The sequence below is a fragment of the Paroedura picta genome, chromosome 3 (assembly GCF_049243985.1).
Source record: "Paroedura picta isolate Pp20150507F chromosome 3, Ppicta_v3.0, whole genome shotgun sequence".
In the NCBI taxonomy this organism is placed as follows: Eukaryota; Metazoa; Chordata; class Lepidosauria; order Squamata; family Gekkonidae; genus Paroedura; species Paroedura picta.
The window spans coordinates 24542870-24569124 of NC_135371.1; the positions used below are offsets into that span (position 1 = coordinate 24542870).

General features: G+C 44.9%; 1 protein-coding gene across 3 annotated transcripts in view; it reads left to right on the plus strand.

Moving 5' to 3' along the window:
* TAFA1 (TAFA chemokine like family member 1) overlaps positions 1-25202 on the plus strand; it is a 414435-nt gene extending 389233 nt beyond the window's left edge. For 2 of the 3 annotated variants that reach the window (XM_077325121.1, XM_077325119.1), the window contains exons 4-6: positions 17454-17578; positions 21081-21167; positions 24329-25202. In XM_077325121.1, coding sequence (XP_077181236.1) covers positions 17454-17578; positions 21081-21110 — 155 coding nt within the window. In that variant the 3' untranslated portion in view covers positions 21111-21167; positions 24329-25202. The remainder of the gene's footprint in view (positions 1-17453; positions 17579-21080; positions 21168-24328) is intronic. The other variant, XM_077325120.1, reaches the window with a different exon arrangement.
* Positions 25203-26255: the final 1053 nt, after the last annotated feature.

Sequence of the window (26255 nt, forward strand, 5' to 3'; positions counted from 1 at the left end):
AAAAAGCTACTATTTAAAGTCATGCTGTTTAAAAGCTTTGCAGAAAATCATACATAATTAACTTACCTTGATTTCTTCCCCGCTGTACATATGCAGTGGTTTTGAGCCCAGGTAAACGGTAGGCTGTATAGGACATTTTCATAATTGTCTCACTCACTGCCTCTGTGGCATTGCTCTGAAACAACTATTATCATCTCCTTTGTCCCCTTAAAGCCTCTGTGACCAGACTATCAGCAGCCACATCTGTGGAGCTCTCCCTTCTATAGATAGTTCCCTAGGCATAATCAGACTTCCTTTTTCAGACACGACTGTCAAGTAGCTACTAACTAGTAGCAACTAAGAGTGCAATGCTAAACAGAGTTAATAGGTTTTCCAGGCTGAGCCTGGCAACTGGCAGGAGGACTGAGATGAAGGAATAGGGGGAGATATGTACAATCTCAGCGATGTCACTGCATTCCTTCCAGGTAAAAACATGAAGTGACAAGGGTAGCTCTAGGAATTGTCAGAAACTCTGTGGTTAAACTATACCAGGAAGTGATGTAGTGAGGTCAACAATGGCAAGCAAGGAGGCATCCTGCTATAACAGGAGGCCTAGTAAGGCTATGAGTTGCACCCCCCAAAGTTCATTGACCTAAGAATTTAGAAGAGTGTAAGTATGTTTAGGATTGCAAGTTTGCAAATGGCTCAGTCAGGCACATCCCAACTTTGCCAGGTGCCAGTCCCAGAAAAAATAAGCTTTGGTCAGTTTCTGCTCACTGTCTCAAGGAGCATACACCATTTTGTTAAATTTACAGCAAGGCAATTAGAAATGGGAAGAGAGCACAAATTTCTCCACATTAATTCAGCACACCCACACATACATATGTACAAACATACAAACATTCAAATCCAGTTATGGATGATGTCACTTACAGCTTGTGAATGGTTAACCATTTCTTAAACTGACCTGTATGGCCCAGGCTAGATCAGTCTTGTCAGTAGGGATGAGCACAAACTAATTCATGAAGTAAAGTTCATCACAACTTTGAGCTGTCTCACGGTTTGTGAAACGATGTTCATAGAAGGACATCTAGCATGAACATTTCAAAGACTTCACTGCTGTTCGCAGTGGGTTTTGGGGGTTTGTGAATGAATACATTTCCAGACAGTCTGTCACTGCTCAATTAAACTTTTTACAAAACTTTGGGGGTCGAACAACCCTTTCACAGGGGTCGGGGCAGGGCAAGCAACTTGGCCGTGGCTGTATCCACACAGCAGCCTTGCAGGGTAGATTAAGATAGAGCATTCGTCTGTCTGGAGCACTGGAAAAGAGCGAGATCAGCATGGTGGGACAAGAGGCAGAACTGAACTGAGAAACCCCAGAAGAAGACCACTTTATATACAATCATGAACAATGGATCTTCACGCCATTGGTCAGTTTTGGCTTCATTTCTGCAAAAGAACACTTGCATAATTTTATGGTTGGGGGTCACCACAGCATGAGGAACTGTATTTAAGGGTCATGGCATTAGGAAGGTTGAGAACCACTGCTGTAGTTAGACCCACTGCTGACAGGAAGATTTGTTCCTACCCCAGTGTCCTGGCTAGTCATCAGAGCTTCTGTGCAGTTTGCATTTTTCTGTTTTTTTGCCTGCAGAAAGCAGCACCAAATTAACAGTCCCTCTAAGCAACTGAATCCACAGGTATTCACACCCCAAATTCCTTTGCTGCACTGCCCTTTGTTTTGTCAGCATACTATTACAATTAATGAATAACAAGCCTCACACATACGTGTTTCCCTCCTTTGATTAAACTCCCTCTAAGACAAATCTTAGCTTGAAATGTAACTGTGAATATTTATAAGCAATTTCACATTGTATGTTCAAGATACAAGATTAGGCTGTATTTCTCAGCCATTATGTAACATGTATAATTGCCAGAGGGAGAGTATTTGCCGTACAGGTATGGGGTGATTCAAAGAAGACAGGATCAGTTCAACCAACCATGCGCAAATCTATTTTCAGGTTGCCCTCTCACACGTCATTTTCTCAACAGGGGGGATGGGGTGGGAGGGGGAGGTGTTTTGCATTTTCCACAGTCCTCGAGAAACAAAAAACAAATCTCATCTTCACCTTTTTCTACCAGACGATTCCTGTCTTTAGGACTGCACAGCATGGCTGTAGTCCTGAACATTCCCTCTGGGAGGCAAATCCCATTGAAATTGTGAGGGGTTTTTTTTTCTAATAAACATAGGATTAAATACTTAACATGCTTTTTAGTATCATCTGGTGGTATTGAGCATTCCTTTCTTCTGTCATTGCAATTACATCCTTCCTGCTCCCCCCCCCCCACACACACCACAGCTCAGCTTATTGTAGGATTGCCAACCTCCAGGTGAGGCCTGAAGCTCTCCCAGAATTTCAACTGATCTCTTGACTACTGAAATAATTTCCCAGGGGAGTGGGGAGTGGTTGCTTTGGGAGGTGGCTCTATGGCATTATACCACACCAAGATCGCTCTCCTCCCTAAATCCCGGGCTCCACTCCCAAATCTCCAGGAATAACCCAGCCTGAAGTAGGCGACCTTAGCTGACTCTGTCTCTAGGACTCATGTGATGTAGGAGTTAGAGTGCCACGCTAAGACCAGATAGGTTTATTGTAAAGGATAAATGGAGGCAGAGGAGGATAAAAATGTGACAGATTGTATCAGTGCCTAATTCTGAGGAAATGGACTTGAACACACATGAAACTGCCTTATACTAAGTTTGGACCCTTATTCCATCACGGTCAAGTATTGCCTTCTAAGGGTCTCACACAGAGGTCTTTCACATTATCTGGTCTTTTAACTAGAGATGCCAGGGATTGAACCTGGGACCTTGTGCATGTAAAGCAAGGGCTCTACCACTGAGCCACACAGCCCTCCCCCTGGACTTGGATGGATGAACTGTGGGAGTAAAAGTGGTGGTCTATGGGAAGAGTCCACACATCCTTTTGACTGCTTTAGATGTGATCTGGAAGGACCCATGTTCAATAATGAAGGTCTGCCACTGTCACATTTGAGTTGGGCTATTGGATTTTAAGTTATAAGCATTCCTGTGCTGAATTCTTACCATGTTATCTACTGTCAGAGGGGACAGAATTGTTCAAAGCAATGCTAGTCTACTGTGGTCAAAAGAGACTAGCTTAAATCATGTCATTCTTTTCAAGCACATTTTACCTCCATTTGAACCATCACTGCATCCCTCCTGTCTCTTCCTCCAGGCTCGTGTTCAATCTGGCAGGGCTCTGTGTGTCTCTCTCTGTCTCTGGCGTGTCTGGGAGGAGGGAGGGCGGGAGCTGTAGGGGCAGGGCCAATCAAGGTGGCTGCACCCTGATTGGCCCTATTCCAACTTGGACAGCCGGGCATGTCCCACCCCTCAGGCTGTTACACAAATATATAGAAGAACCATGGATGGATAAGGATAATGACCTCTTCCAGAGAACAAGTCTAAACGTGGAAGACCAAATGTATTAATCTTTCTACACAATGTCATAACTTGGTAAAATGAGCACTTGCACCCGCATGGTTTCTCAGTAGTTAAGTGAATGTTTGCATTTTCTTTGATGAAATATGCTTTAATTTCTAATTAAAATGACTTTGGAAACATGGTTCTGCAAAGCTGTTAAAAATACGTGCCTATAATAAATACGCTTCCATTACCATTATTGCACATCATCCAGTGATCACTGAGCTGTCAAGGAAAACTACGGTCTTTGTCAACTTTTTGTGTTTTGACTCTAGAATAGTACAGTGTTGATGGGATAGAGAAATATGTTATCTCATCTCAAGCAGATTTTTTTCTTCTTTCTTCAGGATAGAGTTTAGGAGTTTAAAATCTTCTATTGACCGTGAACCCTACCCCCCACCCAAAAAAAAATATCTAAAAGAATAATTTCTTCCTTTCATGAGACAACTGAAGTTCCATATCACAACAACAGATGATCTTTGTATCAATCCCGCAAGGAATGAACTGTGGGAACTTATGTCGACATGGGGTCCCAGCCTTTTTGAGTCTGTGGATACCTAGAATTAAGGTACAGGTTGGTGGGCACAGCCACAAAATGGCTGCTGTGAGAGGTGGAGCCACACACACACACACACAATCCCAAGTACATGGGAGAAGAGGGGTAATTATCCTGGGAAAGAGGAGTAAGGCCGATTCCACACCAGCAGCACAGCTCCAGGCTGCCGCCGGCATGTTGTTGTGGAGCTGTATGCTCTGCCACTTCTGTATCCCCATGGAGGCCACATTTTGGCAGTGGAACAGGTCTACTGCTGAAATGTGTCCCTGCAGGGCATGCAGCCATGGCGGAAAGGTTCTGACATGTTGGAAGGGGGTTGTTTTGCAAAGCAAAAAACAAATGCACCATTGAGCCTGTTGCGTAGTGAAGCACCGTGAAGACAAGTGGGGCATTTCTAACAGCGAAGGAACCACCTGTCCACATGGGCATGCTGCTGGACATACCCCGTTGGTCCCCTGCTTTGGAAAATGGAATGCGGATTCTTCCGCATTTCCCTTTGCATGGAGCAAAAGAGAGCCCGATCCATGGCAAGCATCATGTGGAAGCTTGGATTAGCCCCGCTTCCATGTGAGCTTCCTCCCAGCTTTTTCTACTCGTGCAGAATCAGCCTAAGAGAGCAAATAGGACTAGCACTGTGGAGGTAGCTGCCACCATAATGATATTATTTAAATGTACCATCAGATATCCAGTTGCCAATCAGAAGCTGTCCCTGATCTCGACAGCCCCAAGCAAGATCAGTGTGTGTGTGTGTGGGGAGGGGGTTATAATATCTGTCCCTTTCGGTTGTTTAGATTGCCATCCTGAACTGTTTGGGGCTTTGTGGGATCTAGTCTCAGTTACTCTAAGATGGGTACCTGGTCCCATATTATTCCTGAACAGGGGAATGGGAAGGTGGTTCCTTCATGTGCCTTTCTCTTTCCATACATTTCAGGGGTAGCTAATTTGGACGTATATGTTTTATGCTGGGTTCCAGGGATAGATTGAGCTTCTGTTGGTTTATTGTCTGCTCAGCTTACAAATTATGCCAAACTAATTCAAGGATAACATAAAGATGCATACATTTAACAGGGATGGGGGTTCAGCACAAGGAAATAGAAAAAGATTCAGAGATTCAGTTTTTGCAGGGGAGAAACTAAATAAAAAGAGGGATTTTTTCTAGCCGAAATGCTGCAGCTGCAACTTTTGATAGCAGCCTTAGTTAGAACACATACTGCCTTTGATGCCTTTCCCAATATAACTGAATATTTCTCAAAAATATTACAACATTAGACACCAAGGTGTTCAAAAAAACCCTAAGGGCAGAGCCTTCTGTCAGCATCGTATCCATTGTCATTTTGAAACAGGCCCTGTAGCCTACCTTCTATTTCCAGCTCTTTCCCATTTTAATGTTTCCAAAATTGAACCTAACATTTTTATTTCCAATTGAACGGTGAGCATGGCATGTTCAGACAGATCCTTATATCAGAACCTGGCATATTTTTCATCTAATGTTTTCAGCGGGCAGGTGGGGCTGGAACCGTGATCGCAATTAAAAGCCGTTCATGCTTTCACGTTCAGCTTTGCGCACCTTGGTTTGATGCCGCTCTCATATGATAGTCAAAGGTGCCAAATACCACTTGGATTTCACCGTCTGCAGCCCCTCCGTTGAAAGCAGCCTACAACCTAGAGTTAAAGTCCACTGCATGAGTTGAGAATGCATTTATAGAAGGAGCAATGTCTCAGAGCAAAGAGGAAATTGTTTTTGCGATTGGAGCTTGGGCTTGATCCAATTTTTAAAGCTGGCTTCATGTTTCAATTTAAAAGGAGCATTCTTTTCAAATTGGTTGCCCCCACCTCCAAATGTAAGCACACCAAGGAGGAGGGCCAGCTGATCAGCTAGCAAGCGCTTATTCGCCGTCGCTGAGAAGCTGCAAATTATAGCAGGATTTGAAAAGTATCGTTAACAACACTAACTTAAAAAAAATTCCTCCCTCTTTCATCCCACCATTTTATTTTTTCTATTCCATTTCTTTCACTGTGACCTAAGATGCCATTTTCATTGCTGTTCCAACCCACACATCACAAACATTGCCCTAAAGCAGATATCCAAGGCTGGGAAATTAATCTGGCACAGGAAGAGGGTGCTATTTCCCTTCCACCTACCTGCTGTTTCATCTCAGTCAGGGCAGGGTTCACTGAGGAGCAGCAGATAAATAATGACAGATCCATGCTTTATCCAATAAATTAGCAACATGCATTCTGGAGCCAAATGAGATTCAGCAAGTCTGGGAAACCAGGGTGACCGGTGGCCTTGTCCACAAATCACCTGAGCCCTTGGGTTTACAAATAAAACCACCCTGACAGTTGTGTAATCCAGACTCTCTCCTCTCACAATTTCTCCACACTATGGAAAAAATGGGACAATGGGGATATTCCACGCTCCATGACAACTCCAGGGTTGCCCTTGTCGTTTATCATACCATCCTTACAAGACCAGTAGGGTTGTGGAGAAAAAAATCAGCTTAATTTTTTGTTACCTAGTGTCTTCCTGAAATCTAACAGTCTCTTTCAATCTTTTGAGTCATTAAGAGTCACCTTCTATTTTGATCAAAGAGAAATTCCAAAGAGGAGGGGCAGAAAGGGAGTTCTACAAAATGTCAGAATTTCTCCCTGTAGATGTTCAGGCTGCCCCAATCTCATCAGACCTTGGAAGCTAAGCATGATTAGTCCTGGTTAGTTATTTGAGTGGGAGACCATCTAGGAAATCCAGGGTTGTGACACAGAGACCATTTACAGACTGGGAACTTCACTGCCCAGCTCCCGTGCAGGAACACAGATTGGGGGTGGATGAGGTGCACCAGGTCAAATGCTCCCCCACGTCGGTGCAGGAAGAGGTGAGGCAACCTGCCACGACTAAAACTCTAGCCTGAAGCCTGGCATGAAACCTCCAGTGTAAAATGGTCAGAGGGAGGCAATGGCAAACCACCTCTGAAGGTCTCTTGCCTTGAAAAGTCTGTGAAGGGTCACCATAATTGGCTGCAACTTGACAGTGCTTTACACATGCATACACTCACTCAGAGGCAGGCGAAGTCTTCCCAAACTGTCCTATCCCCCTTTTTGGGTAACGCACATGTTTCCGGTCTTGCAGGAATTGCAAACAAGGCGCTCTAAATTTGTGGTGCTTTTGCCTGCCTCAGCCTGTCAATCAAACTGAGGAGCCAATCAAACGGATCACCCTAATGGCTCCAAAATGCCCCTATCCCTTTAATAATGTCAAAAATGTAGCATTTACAAAGTGTTACAATTCACCTACGTTTAAGTTGTGCAGAATGGACCTAAGAATTGACAGCTATATCTCAAAAAGCTAGCTTCCCTTCCCATAACAATGCTAACAACTAGTTGTTGATTTGATACCTTTCTGCAAAAGTGTGACTCTGGCTGTTTTCTTCTGAGTTAGCCATAGTACTTCCCAGAGGACAGAAAGCTGAAAATATCAGGATAAGTTCTGATACACCCCAATGGAAAAGAAATGGAGGTTGGTCCTTGCTGTGCCTCTGGGAAAGTAGCCACGGTTCAAATTCAAGCATTCTACTTCTCAAATACCTGTAGACTGTCTTGTGCTTGATATTCTCAGGACTCGAGCACATATTACAGTCACCAGAAGGGTACCATCAAAAGATGTCATTCTTTAGAACATGTATTTCCTTCCTGTCTATCATGTGTAGAACTAAGAGGAAGTGTGGTGTAGTGGTCAGAATTTGGACTGCAGACATACGGAGGAGAAAGGTTCAAATACATCTGTTGTTTGTCTTTAGTAGAATGTGCATGATAATTGCCTTGCTTTCTAAGTCGGGTTTTCCATTCCAAATCTCCAACTGATCCAGAGCTAGACAGAGCATGTGTATTATTCTCATTCTGTAGATCAGTTTAAGGTATCACATACAAAGGCCTTCCTGGCCATGGACCCTTGTATCTGCAAAACCACCTCTCTCCCTATTCTCCTCCAAGACAGCAGGGGCTTATGCTGGTCCCAACCTGCAAATAGGCAAAATCAAAAACTGCTCATACATGTGCTTTCTCCATTGTGTCTCCTGCCTTGTGGAATGGCCTGCCCAAGGAGATCAGAAAGGTTCTCACTCTTCTGGCCATCCTAAATGATGCAAAACTGAACTTTTCAAGAGGGCTGACTGATGGTGGGGAGGTGGGGCCTGACACCAAGAACCCCCCCCCCACACACACACACACACACATTAAGGGTGGTGGTGTCTGGAAATATTTTGGGTTTCTGGAAAGCAAATTCTATGTTTGGTGGAACTCCCCTGATCACAACAGGACGTGTTTCCAGCCAGGGATTCCAAGGAAAAACAAGGAATATTACTATATTAAATGACTCACCTTCATGCAAGCAACCGTATTTAATTATCTATTTGCATAGTTCTAAGCACAGTTATAGAGCCTCTTGTGGCGCAGAGTGGTAAGGCAGCCGCCTGAAAGCTTTGCCCATGAGGCTGGGAGTTCAATCCCAGCAGCCGGCTCAAGGTTGACTCAGCCTTCCATCCTTCTGAGGTTGGTAAAATGATTACCCAGCTTGCTGGGGGGTAAACGGTAATGACTGGGGAAGGCACTGGCAAACCACCCCATATTGAGGCTGCCATGAAAACACTAGAGGGCATCACCCCAAGGGTCAGACATGACTCGGTGCTTGCACAGGGGAAACCTTTACCTTTTTAAGCACAGTTATACAAATAACATAGGAAATGGAAGGCCGATATATTGCACAGGCATTAGGCTGGACTGGTATGCTTTTCAAGTGGGATCAGAATAAACAGGATTCTCTAACTGGTTTAGCAGCCCCTGCTTCTTCAGATCAGCCTTTCTTGAGCAAGATTTCCTTTATATTTTCCCATTCTTTTTTCCCATTCAACTTCTGTTTTACAGCTGTCTGTGCAAATGAGCTCCTTGTGAGATGCATAGAATTTTGATTGCTATGGTCTAGTCCTTGCCTTCCTCTCCTCAGAGTTCTAGTTCCCATTGCAGCAGTTCATCCTACCCCACATAGCACTGTAATATAAATAAGAGAAACAGCATGTCTTCTTCAGTTCTCTGAAACCTCCGTGTTTAAGGACTAGGCAAGCCCTGGATGACAGACATCCATGTACTCGTTTGTATCCATTTCTCTACCTCTGAAGCTGTGTTCAAAAAGGCGTTACCGATATCCGGGCTACGTCCTTTCATAAAGTTCAGAAAAACCTCTCTGTGGATTCTTCTTTAATCTAATCCACACAGAAAACGACTCACCATTTATTGAATGGAGAGGATAAAATTGATAGCTTTTCATTAGGCTGGCAAAAAGTCTTTTCCGTGGCTGGCAAGGAAGACATCTCCTCTATTTAAATTTTATTTATTTCAATCTTCTCCAGTAAATCCTAGATTAAAATGGAATGCCACACACTAAATGCTACAACTTTCCCAATTACCCCTGAGATTGTTGCACAGGTTTATGCCAGGCAGCTCTTCCCTTTCATTCGTTAACTGCTTTTTTACCAAATAAATTTATGGGGAAAAGATCAGTATCTGATATTTTGCATGTGTGCCCTGTCTGAGATAAGAGTTGAGACTCGGTAAGTGCCATAACAAATTTCTCTCTGCTACTCTATTATTGCCAATTCAAAAACAATTTTGGAAAGCCTTGGACAAGACGGATGAGTAAAGTCACAAAGGGAGAGAGTCAGTATCTTGTGGTGGTTACTAGTGTCAGAAAAAGATCTAGAAGACCCAGGCACATATCTGGGGTGGGGCAAGCAGGGCATATGCCCTGGATGCCACATTGGGAGGGGATGCCATTGGGCATTTTGCAGGAAGTTGCATCAACTTCTCTCTCGATTAAAGAGATTGACACAAGGATTTGTAAATGGCAATCAAAAGCATTGAACTGCCGAGGCAGGAGAGGAGAGCTGAGCTGAGCTGACCATTGTTTTCCACAAGATGCCCAGCGGTTACGAGCTCTTGGGGCACATCTGTGCACAATCTGATCTGGTCTGTGGCTGGGAGGAGGCTTGGAGGCCAGGTAGGCCTTTGAGTTTTCTCCCCTGGCAAAAACGGAGAAGAAGCAGGCCTCCTCCAAGCTGAGCCGCCCACAGGACAGCATCCCAAAGCTGGCTAGACTGGTAGATCACCTCCCAGGCCCACCATCCCAGTGGCACTCAAATTCTACCACCTGGCCACACCCCCATGCCTCTTCCTCCAGGCTTCATGACGCCACCTCTCCTGCTCCACATAATAAAGCCCTGCCCTGGGTGCCAAATAGGCAAGATATGGCAATGAGGAGACCTGGTTCAAACCCCCACTTTATTTTTATTTTATTGTTATTGTTGTTGTTGTTGTTGTTGGTATTCCTATACCTTCCTCCCTTGCAGCTCAGGATGGTTTGTGCCATGAAAGTTATCTGGGTTACCTCAGGCAGGGCATACTCACCCCTACTCACCCTCTCTCAGCTTAACCAGCACAGGGCTGTTGTGAGGATAAAATAGAGGAGAGCAGAATGATATAAGCCACTTTGGGACCCTGTTGAGGAGAAGGTGAGATACAAGAAAATAAATAAAAATAAAGGAATTGCACTGAAGAAGCAAACTTTAAAAAATAGTTGATCCTCGTTTACCCACCCACCCACCACAGCCCAAAAAAGAATTAGGAACTATGGTCTTATATGTTCAATACCTCCTGTGCCATAACAAGGCTGCACTTCCTAAGTGTTCTTGGAAGGCAGCCATCACAATGAAACCATTTTCAGCTTCAGCAGCAGATGGGAAAGAGGGAAACAAGGTGGGTTTATAGCAATTTGTGAAGTGCATTTCTTCTATACCAAGCATATAATGCAAAAGGAAACCCCTAAGTCAACAAACTGTTTGATTACTTTAACGAAAGTGGGTTGCTGCAGCCCAAGGAATTTCAGGATTCTATAAAAGGATAAGACTTTTGAATGTATAGCAGGTTGAACTATAGCAGCGAATCAGTATTTAAGTTGCTGCTAAAAAGTTGCCCTGACTTGGATGTCCCAAGCTATACTGATTTCATCCATTCTCAGAAGCTGAGTGGGCCCTTGTTAGTCCTTGTGTGGGAGACTACCTAGAAAAACCAGAGTTGCTACAAAGAGGCACGCAATGGCAAACTATCTCTGTTCCTCAGTTGCCTTGAAAACCCTGCAGGGTTGGCAGAAGTCAGCTATGACTCAACAGTACATTCTCCCACCAAAAAAGATAGGTTTGCTGTATTTCAATCATAAAACAAAATTACTTCTCAAGTATTTTCTTTCAAGCATCCAGTTTTGCCTATCTGGTAGGGTGTACTGTAGATGTTCACCCTTTTTAGGGACTGGCTTAGGAAGGGGTAGTTCTAGCTCTCACATACAAATCACCCTGACTTAGCTGGGAGGGACTTTCCATGTTAGAGCAGATGCTCTGTATATCAGTAGCTAGAGAGAGCTGGATTAGAGTGGCCAAGAATCCTTAATAGAATGAGGAAGCTATCAAACGAACGCAGAGTGACTGCAGGCTAGCCCTCTTGGCAGTCGTCCATTTTAAATGTACCTCACTGGAAAACTGGTGGCAAAAAAAGTGCCATAACATTGGAACGGTATCAGGGAAAACAAAGTTTTCCTTGGAACCAATACTGGAGAACTTCTGTTCCAAACAGTTTACACTCTGTGGAGCAATAATGAGAATATTATGGGAACTTGAAGGCAGAAGTTATTTATGGGTTGGGTTGGTTGGTTGGTTGATCGATTGATCGACTGATCAACGGATCGAATGGCATGTGTAGTATAGACAGGTGATCAGGGAATTGTCTGACATCCAGGCAAAGGGAGGTGGTTTGCACTGTCCTGGTTCCACATCGTGATCCCTAGTGTGCCTTGGAGAACCCAAATAAATTCATGCAATAGATGTCTTGGGGCTTTATCTAATGATTGAATTTTGTTCACAATAAATAGCTAAATAGCAATTTAGTAGAGGAAAAATGCCTGGACCGTTTTCTATGAGAGCCAAGGTTTTGTTTTGTTTATTATTATTTTAGTTATTAACTGCCCTATCTCATGGTACTCAGTGTGGTTTTGCAATAGAACAGTAGTTCTCAACCTTGGGTTCGGGACCTGGGGTTGCGTGGCCCCTTCCATGGGGTCACCTGGTAGGTGGCAGCAGTGGCAGGTGGCAGCAGTGGTAGCAGGCAAATGGCCATCACGGATCTGGAAGACTTCCTACAGTGCATTATTTTCTTATAAACTATACAAAGAGCCATCGTACTGCCTCTCAGGATGTTACTGATGTCTCCAAATCAATTTTGTCTGAGGGAGGGTGTCTGCACATGAAAGCTCACGCCTTGAATAAATCTTTGTTGGTCTTAAAGATGCCCCTGGACTCAATTTTTATTCGTCCAAATCATTGGTTTTCGTTACTCGGTTCGTACCCCGCCCTTCTCTACAAAGCGGTCCAAAAGTGGCCAACATCACTCCTCTTCCATTTCATCCACACAACAGCCTTGCGGGGTAGATTGAGATAGAGCGTTCATCTGCCTGGAGCAGCGGAAAAGAGCGAGATTGGCATGGTGGGAAAGAGGCAGAGCTGAACTGAGAAACACCAGGAAAAAAAATTATATACAATCATGAACCATGGATCTTCACGCCATTGGTCAGTTTCAGTTTAATTTTTGTGAAAGAACACTTGCATAATTTTATGGTTGGGGGTCACCACAACATGAGGAACTGTATTAAAGGGTCATGATATTAAGAAGGTTGAGAACCACTGCAATAGAATAAAACATATAACATGCATATGCAAATATCAATTTAAATATATACATTAAATCACAGGCAGTCTTTAAACAGCAGCTGGACAAATACTTGTCAAGGATGCTTTAGGCTGATCCCGCATTGAGCAGAGAGTTGGAGTAGATGACCTGTATGACCCCTTCCAACTCTGTGATGCTATAGCATTAAAACAAATATATACAATTGCCTGCTCTCCTATCATGGGAGATAAAGGGGGGCTTACAAAGACTGCCCATTGCTGGTTGGCTGGTGGGTTCTGAGAGGAAGTCCAGTAGATAAGATGGTTTTTGGCCTCAACCATAGGCCTGGAGGAATAGCTCTGTCTTACAAGCCCTGCGGAATTGTCTGAGAACCCAAAGGACTCTGATCTCAGTTGGCAGAGCATTCCACCAGGCCAGATCTACTGGTACTGGTCAAGGCCATTTGATCTCTTCAGTTTAGTTTTTCGTTCAAAATGAAAATAAGTGTGGAAGGGCACAGGTTTCAGTTCCCTTCCACTGCTTACTCCACTTTTATTTACACAAACACACAATGAAATTGAGCAATGTTGGAAAGTGCACAGAAGGGCCAGTTATGACCATCCCATTTGGCCAAGGTTCAGCAAAACGTTCCAGTTGGACAACCTCCTTGTCAACCTCTTTGTATCTGCTTTGGCAATCAGTTCCCTCCTGTTTCCCAAGAAACTGAGAGCAGATAGCAAAGTTCCAGATAATCGTGGACATTTCTGACTGGCATTAAATATTGGGCATTATTATTAATTATTATTTCAGAGGGCTGCCATGTTGGTCTGCAGTAGAAGAGTTAGATTTGAGAACCATGACACCTTAGAGATTAACAAGATTGGGGGGGGGTGAGTAGATGCATTTGAGAGTGAACGCTCGGTTTGTCAGATACAAGATGATGATGATAATAATTGTAGGATAGGTCTGATTTGGGCCAAATATTGATTTACCATTATTTGGATGCACATCCCACATCAATTCTCTATGCTCATTTTGGTTGATTACTATAGATGAAGTTAGCATTTGCTAGTCCTAACTGGTTTCCCAGAGTAATATGTGGCACTGCTGAGTTCGCAGTTAAAGACATCCGGTGTGATGATGCTCTTGTGTTTGCAATGACATCCTTTGCCTGTCACAAATAAATATTTATGCTAAAAGGTTACATGTCAAGTAGGGATTTGATGTGGTGGCTGAGCACTAATTTGCACTCTTTCCATCAAGGTCAGTGATAACAGGATTTGGTTGCAACCAGGGCAAGCAACTATAAATTACACAAAAGCACTGCAGAGAGTTATCATCTCTCCACTTAAAGCCATAATGTTTGGAATCCTCCCCTTGGATCTTGTCAAGATGCACCACTAATATGAGGTTTCATAGATTTCTGTTCCTGATACATTAAGGAGCAACTTTTGCCATATTTTATTTGTTTAAAAAATCTGCTTGTTTGCAATCTATCACAAAAATATTTTGGTGTTTGTTTTTTACTTTCCTGTTAATAGCATTTGATCCTAATACAAGTTCTGAAATACATGTAAACTATTGCAAAGACTTGGATGTGGATCAGGGTTTCCACCGTCACAAGGACTTTTGATTGCAATGCGATTTTCCTGCCACTCATAGAAACCTAAAATCCAGGATTTCAGAGGACATTTCAGGCTGCTACAGAGGGGGGATGGGAATCAGACATTATGGACACCCTTGCACTTGCAGGAATGTTAGTTTGGATCCAAACCAGAAGTTTTTCACTCTCTCAAGGCTGAAGGAAATCCACTGAATTGGGTGAATATGGTCCCCATCTTCAAGAAAGGGAATAAGGAGGATCCAGGTGCTGGCAAAATTTTGGAATAAATCATGAAACGTTATCACTCCTTGAGCAGCTGGAACAGAGAGCTGTGATTTCTAAGACTCAGCACATGTTTCGCAAGAACAAGTCATGTCAGACCAACCTCATCTCTTTTTTCAAGAAAGTTACTACCTTGCTGGATCAGGGGAATGCTGTGGACATAGTTTATCTGGATTTCAGTAGAGCTTTTGATAAGGTTCCACATGATATTTTTGTTTACGTTGGTCAAATGCGGTATGAATCCTCATTCTGTCAGGTGGATCAATAACTGGTTGACAGATCATACCCAAAGGGTACTTGTTAATGGTTCAGCATCTTCTTGGAGAAGAGTGACAAGTGGAGTTCTCCAGGGATCTGTCCAGGGGCATGTGTTGTTCAACATCTTTATAAATGATTTGGATGAGGGATTAGAGAGGGTACTTATTAAATTTCCAGACAATATTAAACTGTGAGGTTTAGCAAACACAATAGAGGACAGAATCAGAATATAGGATGATCTTGATAGGCTTCAGAAGTGGGCTAAATTGAATAAAATGAAATTCAATAGGGACAAATCTAGAATTCTGCATTTAGGTAGGACAAACCATATACACCAATATAGGATTGGGGCCGGGGGGGGGGGGGCTTGGCAGTAGTATGTGTGAAAAGAAAGGATCTAGGAATCTTAGTAGACTGTACATTGAACATGAGTCAGCAGTGTGACTCGGTGGCTAAAAAGGCAAATGGGATTTTGGGCTGTATCTAACAGAGTATCATGTCCAAATCACAGGAGGCGATGGTACCATTTTTCTTTGTTCTGGTTCGGCCTCAAAGATGGTGAGAGGTTTGAAGACCAAGCCATATGAGGAAAGGTTGGGGGAGCTTGGTATTTTTAGCCTGGAGAGGAGATTACTAAGAGCCATCTGATAGCTATCTTCAAGTATTTAAAAAGCTGCCATATAGAGGATGGAACAGAATTGTTCTCTCTTGCCCTGGAGGGATGGACCAGAACCAATGGGATGAAATTAATTCAAAAGAAATTCCATCTAAACATCAGGAAGAAGTTCCTGACAGAGTGGTTTCTCAGTGGAACAGGCTTCCTCGGGAGGTGGTGGGTTCTCCATCTTTGGAAATTTTTAAACAGAGGCTGGATAGCCATCTTACAGAGAGGCTGATTCTGTGAAGGGGATGGCAGATTACAGTGGATGAGTGATAGGGTTGTGAGTGTCTTTCGCGGTGCAGGGGATTGGACTAGATGACCCAGGAGGTACCTTCCAACTCTATTATTCTATGACTAGAAATATAGCCCATTGCAGTCCGAAATGCAATGGGCGCTAGCAGCCCCCAGGAGTGAGAGTGGGTATGGGGGTGGACTACCTGTCCAGCTGCACAGCCTCGGAGGCCGTGGCTTTGGAGGTCAGTTGGGCAACAGGATTGGCAGCACGTCCACAGCGGCCAGCAATCCTCTAGTCATGAGGCCGGCCGAGCAGCTCGTTGGTGGGCAGGCTGCTGGCGAGCAGCTGGAGTCCTGGCTGGAGTCCTGGTGTTTCGGCGGCCGCGAGCGGCTGGCGAGCGGCTGGAGTCCTGGCTGGAGTCCTGGTCTTTCGGCCGCGTCAGGCCGGGAGCAACTGCACGTGGCTCGCAGTTGCTGGGGCTGGGAATCAGAGGGACCAATCGGCAGGCCCTCCGATTGTCTGTCATGAGGAAGGGTCCAATCCGGACCCTTCCTCATCCCGGACACATCCCGCCCCAGAACGCCTTACTCTTTTATTTAGTCCGTTGCGCCCATGGCGCCACGGGCAGTGTACAGATTCTAAGTGTCAACTAGCTCACCCCATGTCAAGCAGAGTCTCAGGCCCATTGAAGAGAAAATAATATACTTCTAAAGCATTTCAATTTTCCAGCTACAATCCAGGACAGCAGGTAGCTTGCACAACCTTCATTAACCTAGGGCAATATGAAACAGTTAATATAAACTGAAGAAACCCTGGCAAAAAAAAAAAGTCTTAGGAATCATCAGCCATTAGATAACCCTCACCAAAGGAAAGAAGAAATCTTGTCTCCTAAGGTCATGCTGTCGGCTGATGGTCTTCAAGGCTGGGCTAGGTGACAGATTTTTTCCCTCTCCATGGTTCTTCTGAAAAGACCAATGGGGGCATGAACATCAGCTGGAGCTGATGATGTCTGAACGTGTCTTGCCCACAGGCTTGAAGCAGGGTTGACAAGTCCAGATTGGGATATTATAAGAACATAAACGTACTGCTGTATCTGACCAGTGGTCCATCTAGTCCAGCATCCTGTTTCACACAGTGGCCAGTAGTTCCTCTCAAGGACATCTACCATGGGATAGAAGCCAGGCCTTCTTTAGATGTTGCCTCCTGGCACTGGCATTCAGAGGTTTACTGCATCTGAATATAGAGGTTCTGTTTAGTCACCTAGGTTAGTAGCCACCAACAGACCTGTCCTCTACGAAGCTATCTAATCCCCTTTTAAAGCTCTCTGTGCCCATGGCCGTCACTATATCCCTAGGCAGTGAATTCACATTTTGATCACCCACTACGTAAAGAAGTATTTGGGGGACTTGCGGTGAAGCCCCACCCTCCAAAGCAGCCAGTTCTTCTTGGGGAACTCTAGCTCAGTTGTTATGCCAGGAGAACTCCAGGTACCACCTTTGCTTGAAGTGGACTTCCCACTCTTGGCAAAGCTATGTGCATTGGAAGCAGTGACAGAGCTTCTACCTATCGTGCAGCAGAGTCTGTGCATAATTGTTTTTGTCTGTTCTCTTGTAGCATCGATAGTCATCGGGAAATGGTGGTGTGAGATGGAGCCCTGCCTAGAGGGTGAGGAGTGCAAGACGTTACCCGACAATTCAGGGTGGATGTGTGCAACCGGCAACAAAGTCAAGACCACCAGAGTAAGTCTCTTTTTTCGGCCTCTTCAGTCTAGGTTGGGAGGCCAGATTAAGCCATACTGATGCGCTAAGCATGCCAAGATTAAGAGGCCCCACTGATTGACCACCAACCTCCATGGTGATTTATAGCATTTTAGGACCACTCATCATCTAGGACCCTTAACATCTAGTGTGGTTAACCTGTGCATCTGTCCAGCTCTGCTAGACGTGCCTCTTCCCCCTGTTTATTACCTTTCTCAGCCTCGAGCCTCTGGAAGTACCTTCAAGTTGCTTGCTTGCTCAGTAAACAGTTCCCTTACCTATTATCCAGCTGAGTCAGAGGTGAGTCCTCAGCTGAACTCTCCAAGGCAGCTGAGTTGTATTGAATCACCATGTCACTTTCTTGAAGTCATTTCCCCCCAAGGAATCAAATAACAACCTGTCAGCAGGGACATTTCTGGTTGTTAAAGGTTACACTTACTGCATTTCTCATCACTGGATGTTAAAACAGTAGCTTAAACCATCGTACTTTCAGACATTGTAATTCTTTGAAAGACCTCAGTAATGTTTGCAGAAATGGGGCCTCATGCCATGTTCTTCCCCTGCCATAAGCCCTGCCACTTCTCTGGGCACTTTGTGCAAGATAATGTACACATGGGGCCGGGGATATGCCTGTTTCCCCTTCCTACCCTCTGCCGGCCTATATATATAGGCCGGCAGAGGGTAGGAAGGGGAGGGGTCCCAGGTGGGTGTGTGCACAGGTCTGCTTCCCAACCACATTCTGCATGATCACACCACTTCTGGGGTTTCTTGGAGCCTGAAAAATGTTTCAGGAGTTTCTCACTGGTAAAAAAAGTTGAGAAGGGCTGCTTTGGAGGATAGACTGGCAAAATGGTGGCTCTCCATTTGTCCATAGGCTACAATTTCCATGAGCCCCTACCAGCATTATACCTGGACATCTGGAAATCCAGTTTGGCCGCCCCTGCTCCATGGCATTGTACCCATTGAGCTCCCTATCTTCCCCAGGCTACATTCCCAAATCTCCAGCAGTTTCCCAGCCTAGATCTGGCTTCCCTACCGCCCTATCTCCCACTGTTGGCCAGGGTGAGAAACCTGGTGAGCATGGAGGCTTTTTTCTTCCTTGTGGCATGCCACCCACCCACCCAGCCAGCCTGCTGGTCGCCTCTGCCCGTGACTGCCACGGGATTCTGCACATTGATCCTCAGTGTAATCCGGTCCATATAATCATGACTGTTAATTGACCAGTGTCTCAAAGTAGCCAGTTCTGAAGCGAATGCAGGGGAGCTCATCCCTCAGCAGCTTCAGAAAGTGGTTTCCCCAACTCTGATACTAAAATAGGTTGGTCCAGATATTATGGAGATGAAACCTGGCACTAGGGTTGTGAGGGCTTGAGTACACCCCAAATTGCAACTCATCTCCAGGCTACAGGGATCAGTTTCTCTGGAGAAACTCCATGGCACTATGCCCTGCTGAGGAACCTCCCTACCTCAACCCCTGCTCTCCCTAGTGGAGCAGTTCTCAACCTTACCTGTTCGGCGACCCCAACTCGGCGGTGGCTGGTACGGCGGCAGCTTGTGCAGCTACGGCCTGTGCATGCATAGGTGGCATGCGCAGGTGGTATGTGCGTGCATGCGCACAATTGAGGTGGCATAGAGGTGGCCATTGCCATGGCTCCACTGCCTCCGCCCACTGCCAGCTGCTGCGGCGGCAGGCAACCTGGCAACCCTGGGGAAGGTTGAGAACCACTGCCCCAAGGTTGAGAACCACTGCCCTAGTGTCTCCCACCAAATCTCCAGGAATTCCTCGACCCAGAGTTGGCAACCCTCCCTGGTGCCTTATGTAGGCAAGGTGTATGCTACTAAGCTATGAGCTTCCACCACTGGCCTCATTGTGTCCAGCTGGTTTGCTCTTGTAATTTTGTGCAAGATTACTCTCTTTCTCATTGTGTCATTCTAAGAAGAGTTACACCTGGCACTGCCAGTTGCATACGGAGTAGAATTTTGCACTCAGAAAAGCACTTACAGGCCTCTTATTATTAGCTGTACGTCTTCTCCGCTTCACCCAGCATCTTACACGCCAGCTGTGACATAATATTCGGCATCTAGAAGTTGTTGTTAGGCACTTAGAAGCTTCATTAATATTCAGATATATGACTCAATCTATCCAGTGTGGATTATTGTATTTCGTTTCAATTAAATAACCGTGGATGCGAATGTTCAGAAATGAAATCGCTGCCTTCCCCTACTCGGTTTTTCTGTCATTTCCCTACAGGAATTATTTTAATTAGCCGGAGTAGGGTAATTTCCAGTAACATTTTTACTCTGCTACTTAAAAATAATACAGAACACAACTGGCAAAGGTAAATTGGTAGGATGAGCTTAATAGTTGTCCTTTGAATCATCTAAGCAGAATTCATTCATTCAACTTTGCCAGTATTTTTTTTTAAGAACCTGGTGAGCCGTACATTGAAGCGGGGGGAGAAGGGGGCTGTCTGCCACAAAATAAAGATTTTTAATTGGCTTCCATGAAGTTAATTTGGGATTGTGCAGAAGAGGTGTATTTGCGAGACTGTCAACTATAGTAATTCACCTCCTGGATTTTCCCATTGCAGTATCCAATAACAGGTGGGTAAAAGTCAAGAATCTGGCTCAAGGTTGACTCAGCCTTCCATCCTTCCGAGGTCGGCAAAATGAGTACCCAGCTTGCTGGGGGGTAAGGGTAATGACTGGGGAAGGCACTGGCAAACCACCCCGTATTGAGTCTGCCATGAAAATGCTAGAGGGTGTCGGGTCAGACATGACCCAGTGCTTGCATAGGGGATACCTTTAAAAGTCAAGAAAGAGGGAGAGTAACTTCCAGGTCCAGCTCAGTCTGTGGATTTGCCTGAACCAGGAATGCTCATAACAGCCAACTCTGAACACTCCTGAGGATATCTCCATTCCTCTCTTCTTATTTTGTTTCCATTGGCTAAACAAAGAGAGGTGCCGCCTTGTTATTTCTTCCTAACCATACTATTCTCCCTCCTCCTCAATAGCCCAAATGGCAGAGCTGTTATTTAATTTCTAGAACTAGGGTACTTGTTCATGAATGTGCATGTCTCTCTTTCACACCCCATATCAAGAAATCACTGTGATTTGTGTATTTTATTTTATACTGCATTTTATAGTTACTTTTTTTTGGGGGGGGGGTACTCTTTCAGACTCAAGCATACAAGTGAAACCAGGGCCAAAGCCCTATTTCTTTGGGCCCAGAACAAATTTGTAGTGGGAGCCCTGCACAACACACAATCTCATAAGTCATTAGAGGGAAAAAAATCTATTTTTATTTCTGAAATGTTACAAATGACCTAGGCTCGGCTCGCAATCCCCAGACTCTGACACCCCTGGGCCTCGATAAAGCATTCCTGTTTCCCTGCCCCATGCTTCAGGTGAAAGAGACACATGCATACACATGCTTTCTTTCCAACCTTCTATGCAGCATGATTGCCTCTGTTGTCTCTCCACAGTTGCCCCATGCTTTCTCAAACCACTTTTGAGCCAAAGTGTCCTGCCACCAGAGAGCCACAGCACAATTGCCTTCTGTGCTTTACAAGGTGCCACCCACTTTACTGCCGTTTCTCTTACTGCATTCTTCCACAGCTGCCATTTTCTCCCCTGTCCCACCAGTTGTGTTTTTCTTTAATCAGCGATAGCTAGATCACTATAACATGATGACATAATGATCTGTTATGACTTCTGAATCTCCAGATTTCATTTTTTAAAAAATAAGTCTCTAGCCTGTTTCACTGCTTAGATCAGGCTTTCTCAACCAGGGTTTCGGGAAACCTTGGGGTTCCTTAACTGCCCTGGAAGGGTTTTCCTGGATAGGTAGGAGTTCATACGTTTTTGACACATTTTTAAAAATTTGTTACACATTTATTGGGTGATATGACCATATATGGTCATGTTGACCCGCCCTCTTTCCCAAAATGGCCAATGATGGGCCTGGGAGGGGTGGGGAGGAAGGGGCCCCAGGTGGGCATGTCCACAGCCATGCTTCCCAACCATATTCTGTACAACTCTGCCACTTCTGGGGTTTCTCAAAGCCTGAAGAACGGTTCAGGGGTTTTTCAATGGTAAAAAAATATCAGAGTCCAGTAGCACCTTTAAGACCAACAAAGATTTATTCAGGGTGTGAGCTTTCGGGTGCAAGCACTCTTCGTCAGACTATGATCTCCTTACATGACAGGGAATATATAGCAAAAATCAAGATGTAACAGAATTACTTTTCCAAAGGAAAAAAAAGGGAAGAACCTAATTCAGAGAACCTAATAAACAGATCACCCTGTCCTTAATGGCCAAGTCCAGCCCAGTCTTCTTTGATCTCAGAAACTGAACAATGTCAGCCCTGGTTACTGGTTGGGTAGGAGACTACCAAAGAAGTTCAGGGTTGCTAAAAAAAAAAAAGGGGGGGGCAAGCAATGCTACATCACCAGTTCCCCTCTCCCACCTTGAAAACTGCATGGATAGGCAAGCGTGATCCTGACAGATCTCAGAAGCTAAGCGGGCCAACACTGGCTGGCATTTGGTTGGGGGACCTCTTAGGGTTTGGGTGGTAGTTCTTCCAAGAAACAATAAGGGTCATGACATGGTGGCAAGCAATAGAAAACCACCTCCAAACATCCCTTGCCCAGCTACCGGGCAATCCTTGGATCACTACCCGACTCACCCCATACAATAAATAAATAACCCTGTGCAGTTGCTAGAAGTCGGCTGCAACATCACAATCCTTTCTAGCACCAATAGACGCACTGTTGCAATGCTAAGGTGATCTAGCTACTGATGTTAAACTAAACGTTTCCGTGTCACGGTGGGGAGAATGGGAGCTGCAGAAGATGGGGCAGGGAATTTCAGAGAAGCCCACCATTGGGAGGCGACATTCCTGCAGCACTAAACTGACAGTGTTAGCTGTAGCAGAAGAACAACAGGGAGTGGTTGCCATGGAGCGACACCCCACCTACCCTGCTGGAAGCCAATGAATAAGATTTAAGAATACACATGGAGACCTACTGCCAACATCCTCCCTTCTCACATAGGCCTTTGTTGCCTGGAAGGTGGAAATCAGACAGGTGAGTCACTGTGACCCAGCTGTCTGATTTCCTCCTTCTTCCCCTTCACCACCGAATGGGCTTCGTCATCTTAGGCTAAAGACCCTGGATCAATGAGAAGTTGCAGCTTTACTACCTGGGCCACTTGTCTCCCTTTTCTGAGCCTCCGAGGTAGCCGATAGACCTGGCTTTTCACCAGACTCATTGAAAACACCCTCAGTTGGGCCAAACCAGGAAGAAAGCAACCTTTGAATAATGGATAGCATGTTCCACTGTGCCCCGTCCGTCTTCCACCCTAGTTATGGAACAAGACAGAGACTGGAAAGCCGATTAGCCAGGGTATTACTGAGCTAAGGCCTCCTCATCTAGGACATCAGGCTCGGTCCCTCGTTGACCTATTTTATTTCTTCTGACAAAAGGAGAGCTATTTGGAGCCTGCTCTCGGCATCAAAAGTGGAATCAATAAAAAGAATCACTTCACCTACTTTTAAGTCTTTCATGAGAACAAGGTGTACTACAGGAGTCCAGTGTCAAAGTGCACACATTTCTGCTTGGAAGTAGGGAGCTGAAATCAAAGGCAGATTTCTCGGCCGTTTCCACCCTTCTACGGCCCAACACGAAAGTTGCAGCTGTTATCACCTCTTTGCCTTCGCCTGTAGCCGTTGTTTTATTGAGGTGGGCGAAGGAGGAATTAACCAGAGGCAAGAGGTGTTTTATACCCACAGTTCTTTATCAAACAGGATTGGTTTTCAGACAACCAACTGGTAGCATTGTTCTAATTCCTGGGGATTTTCTTCTCCCTACCATGGTGGAGCCTTTACCAAGTGGTAGGGATTGCCCACAAACTCCATATAGCTGGATGGCTGTTTTTATTTATTATCCCTCACCACTGATGAGCATGGGAGGTATTCCCCTGAGTTGTTGAGTGTTTTTTAAAACAGTGGTCCCCAACCTTTTTATCACTGGGGACCGGTCAACACTTGACAATTTTACTGAGGCCCGGAGGGGCTAGTTTTATGCCGAGGGATGTCACCGCAGCCACCTGAGCCCCTGCTCCGCTTGATTTCCCGCCGGCGCCCCTGGCTTCCCACTGCCCGCTGGGGAGCACTGCCAGCAGTAGCTGCGCAGTGCCACCCCGAGGGGGAGCCCCAGCCATGGCGGCCACCGAAGAGAACCAAAGGTGAGCTGGCGGCAGAGTGGCAGGGCAGCCCCCGAGACAGCAGCTGGGGAGGAGGACGAGGAGGAGCCATGTCCCGGTACCAACTGGTTTACGAACCAGTCCCGATCTCCAGACCGGGGGTTGGGGACAGCTGTTTTAAAGAACTCTCCACCTTTCTTTTTCTTTTTTCCATGGCATTCCATTGTCCGCATACTTTGAAAATTTAACTACTTGCACAGTTTGTGAGGTATTTCATTGATTCTTAGTTTTCATTTCTGTGTTGGTCGGTTTGGATCTGTGATGTTGTCCTTGAGTGATGAGGAGGTTCCTCAGGGTTTGTGTAAGTTTGTTCCTGTCTGAACTCAGGGTTTAACTTTGCCCTTGGAAAGGCATTCCCACCACCCCCGTCTTGTAGAGCAAAGCTGCCAGTATCATTCCTGAGTCAAGAATGCACACAGGTAACATTACTCAATATAATCATTCCTTCTTCTGCGTTTTCTCATCACAGATTCATCCAAGGACCTAACAGAGAGTCTTCCGACAGAAGCCAGTGATGGATCCCCGGACAGATGGAGGACCAACATCTTTATACTTTTCACCATCTCCCACTTTTACAAACCAAACATTTTTTTGTTTTGTTTTGTTTTTAATTTGCACTTTAACTCTGTACTGGAGGGAACAACAGTGGCTTTATTTGTGTGACGTGAAACGGCCTAGCAAAAACAATGCACTGGGACCAGAGAAGGACACGAAAGAGGGAAGAAACGGGACAAAAAGGAGCGCTTCAGAAGAAGGTTTCATGACTCTAAAATACGAACAGTCATCCTGTCCGTGTGGATCTACCATTTCCTTTCTACTCTTATAAATATATAAATTTATCGGATATTTTGAAATATAGGGAGAAACTGAACCGACTTCTTTGTGACCTTTTGAATCACAAGAACGATACTTCTGAGCCTGAGCTCTGGTGATGGAGGACCGTGGAAGGAGAACACAAACAAGGGGCTATGGATCAAAGAACTGGAGTGTTGCTTCCTTTTTATTCTTATCGTTTCAACTGGACATTTAAGGGAATTTTTCTTATTCCATTTTCCTGTGTTCTGGAGTCTCTCTCTTTTTTCCCCCTCCCCCCTCTCTCTCTCTCTCGCAACATTAGCATGCTGGCTTTGCTTACATTAACCATCCTTTATACTTAATTGATATGTAATACCAGTTCAACCCTCTTCCAAGGACGTCTTTTTAGAGCAATTAGCCATCCCACAAGGCAGAGAAAGAGGACTCTCAGCATTTAAACAACACAATCTATGTTCAGAAGTTTATCTGGCAGACTTTTTGGGAAGCCTGTGTGCAAACTCCTTATTAAAGACATACTGTACAGATAACTGTCCACAGACCTTGTATAGCTGGTATAGACATCCCTAGTAAACACGAACAAACCCTGATTGCTAACTCCACACGCTTGCATTGTTTACTCAACTCCTTCTCAGAGTAAAGGCTGTGATGTTGGTTGAGATGGACCGGAACCGATACAGATGGCTTTTGTTGTTTTTCAGATTCAACTATGGAAATAGTGATACCAAAACTAGGGCATGCCAACAGGAAGTGCCATGTCAGTTCTTTTTCAGTAGGAGGAGCAAAGAGATTTGAGAAGTGGCAAGAGTCACAGCGAGTGTCAAAGGTCTTTTCCTGGGTAGCCTCCTGATTAAATTTCCAGCTAGTGGCCGTGTTGCTTTTTCACCCTTCAGAATAACAAGTGATAAGCGCTGCTTCAAAAGATCATGATAAGGTGATTTGAAATGAGGGACACACTTCCCCACTGTCCTTCCTCGGTGACACCTCTAATTTCAGCCACTACAAAATTTGACTTTGATACCACCTTTGCAATGTGAGATTGCAATGTGAGATTGTAGAATTTGAATTCATAAATAAATTCAGGACTCTATAGGGACATAAGGGTCTTATCCTATTACAGATGCTAATTTTCTGCACTTCCCACCTCTCTATATATATCTCCTTGCTTTTATCAAGCAGCTTATGTGTTTGCATTTTACCTAATCCAGAGTCCAATTGGCCCTTAGTAACATCCTTCCTACCTTCTGACAGGGACATAAGGATTGATGCATCTTCACTTTTACTTGTATCTGATGAAGTCAGCTATGACTCACAAAAGCTTATACCTGTGTCAATTTAATTGGTTTCTACAGTCCCACTGGACTCAAATTCTGTCCCACGACTACAAATTAACATGGCTACCCACCTGACCCTCATTTCTACCACTGATACGCAGGGTGTAGTTTATCAATTTGAAAAGCAGGGCTGAATGGTAACGTTCACAAGCACAGTTGCAATCTTGGCTGGCTCCTTCGGATGTGATGGGAGAGTCAAAATGGCTGGGCTGACCATTCCAAACTCCATTTAGCAGACCGATTCTGCCT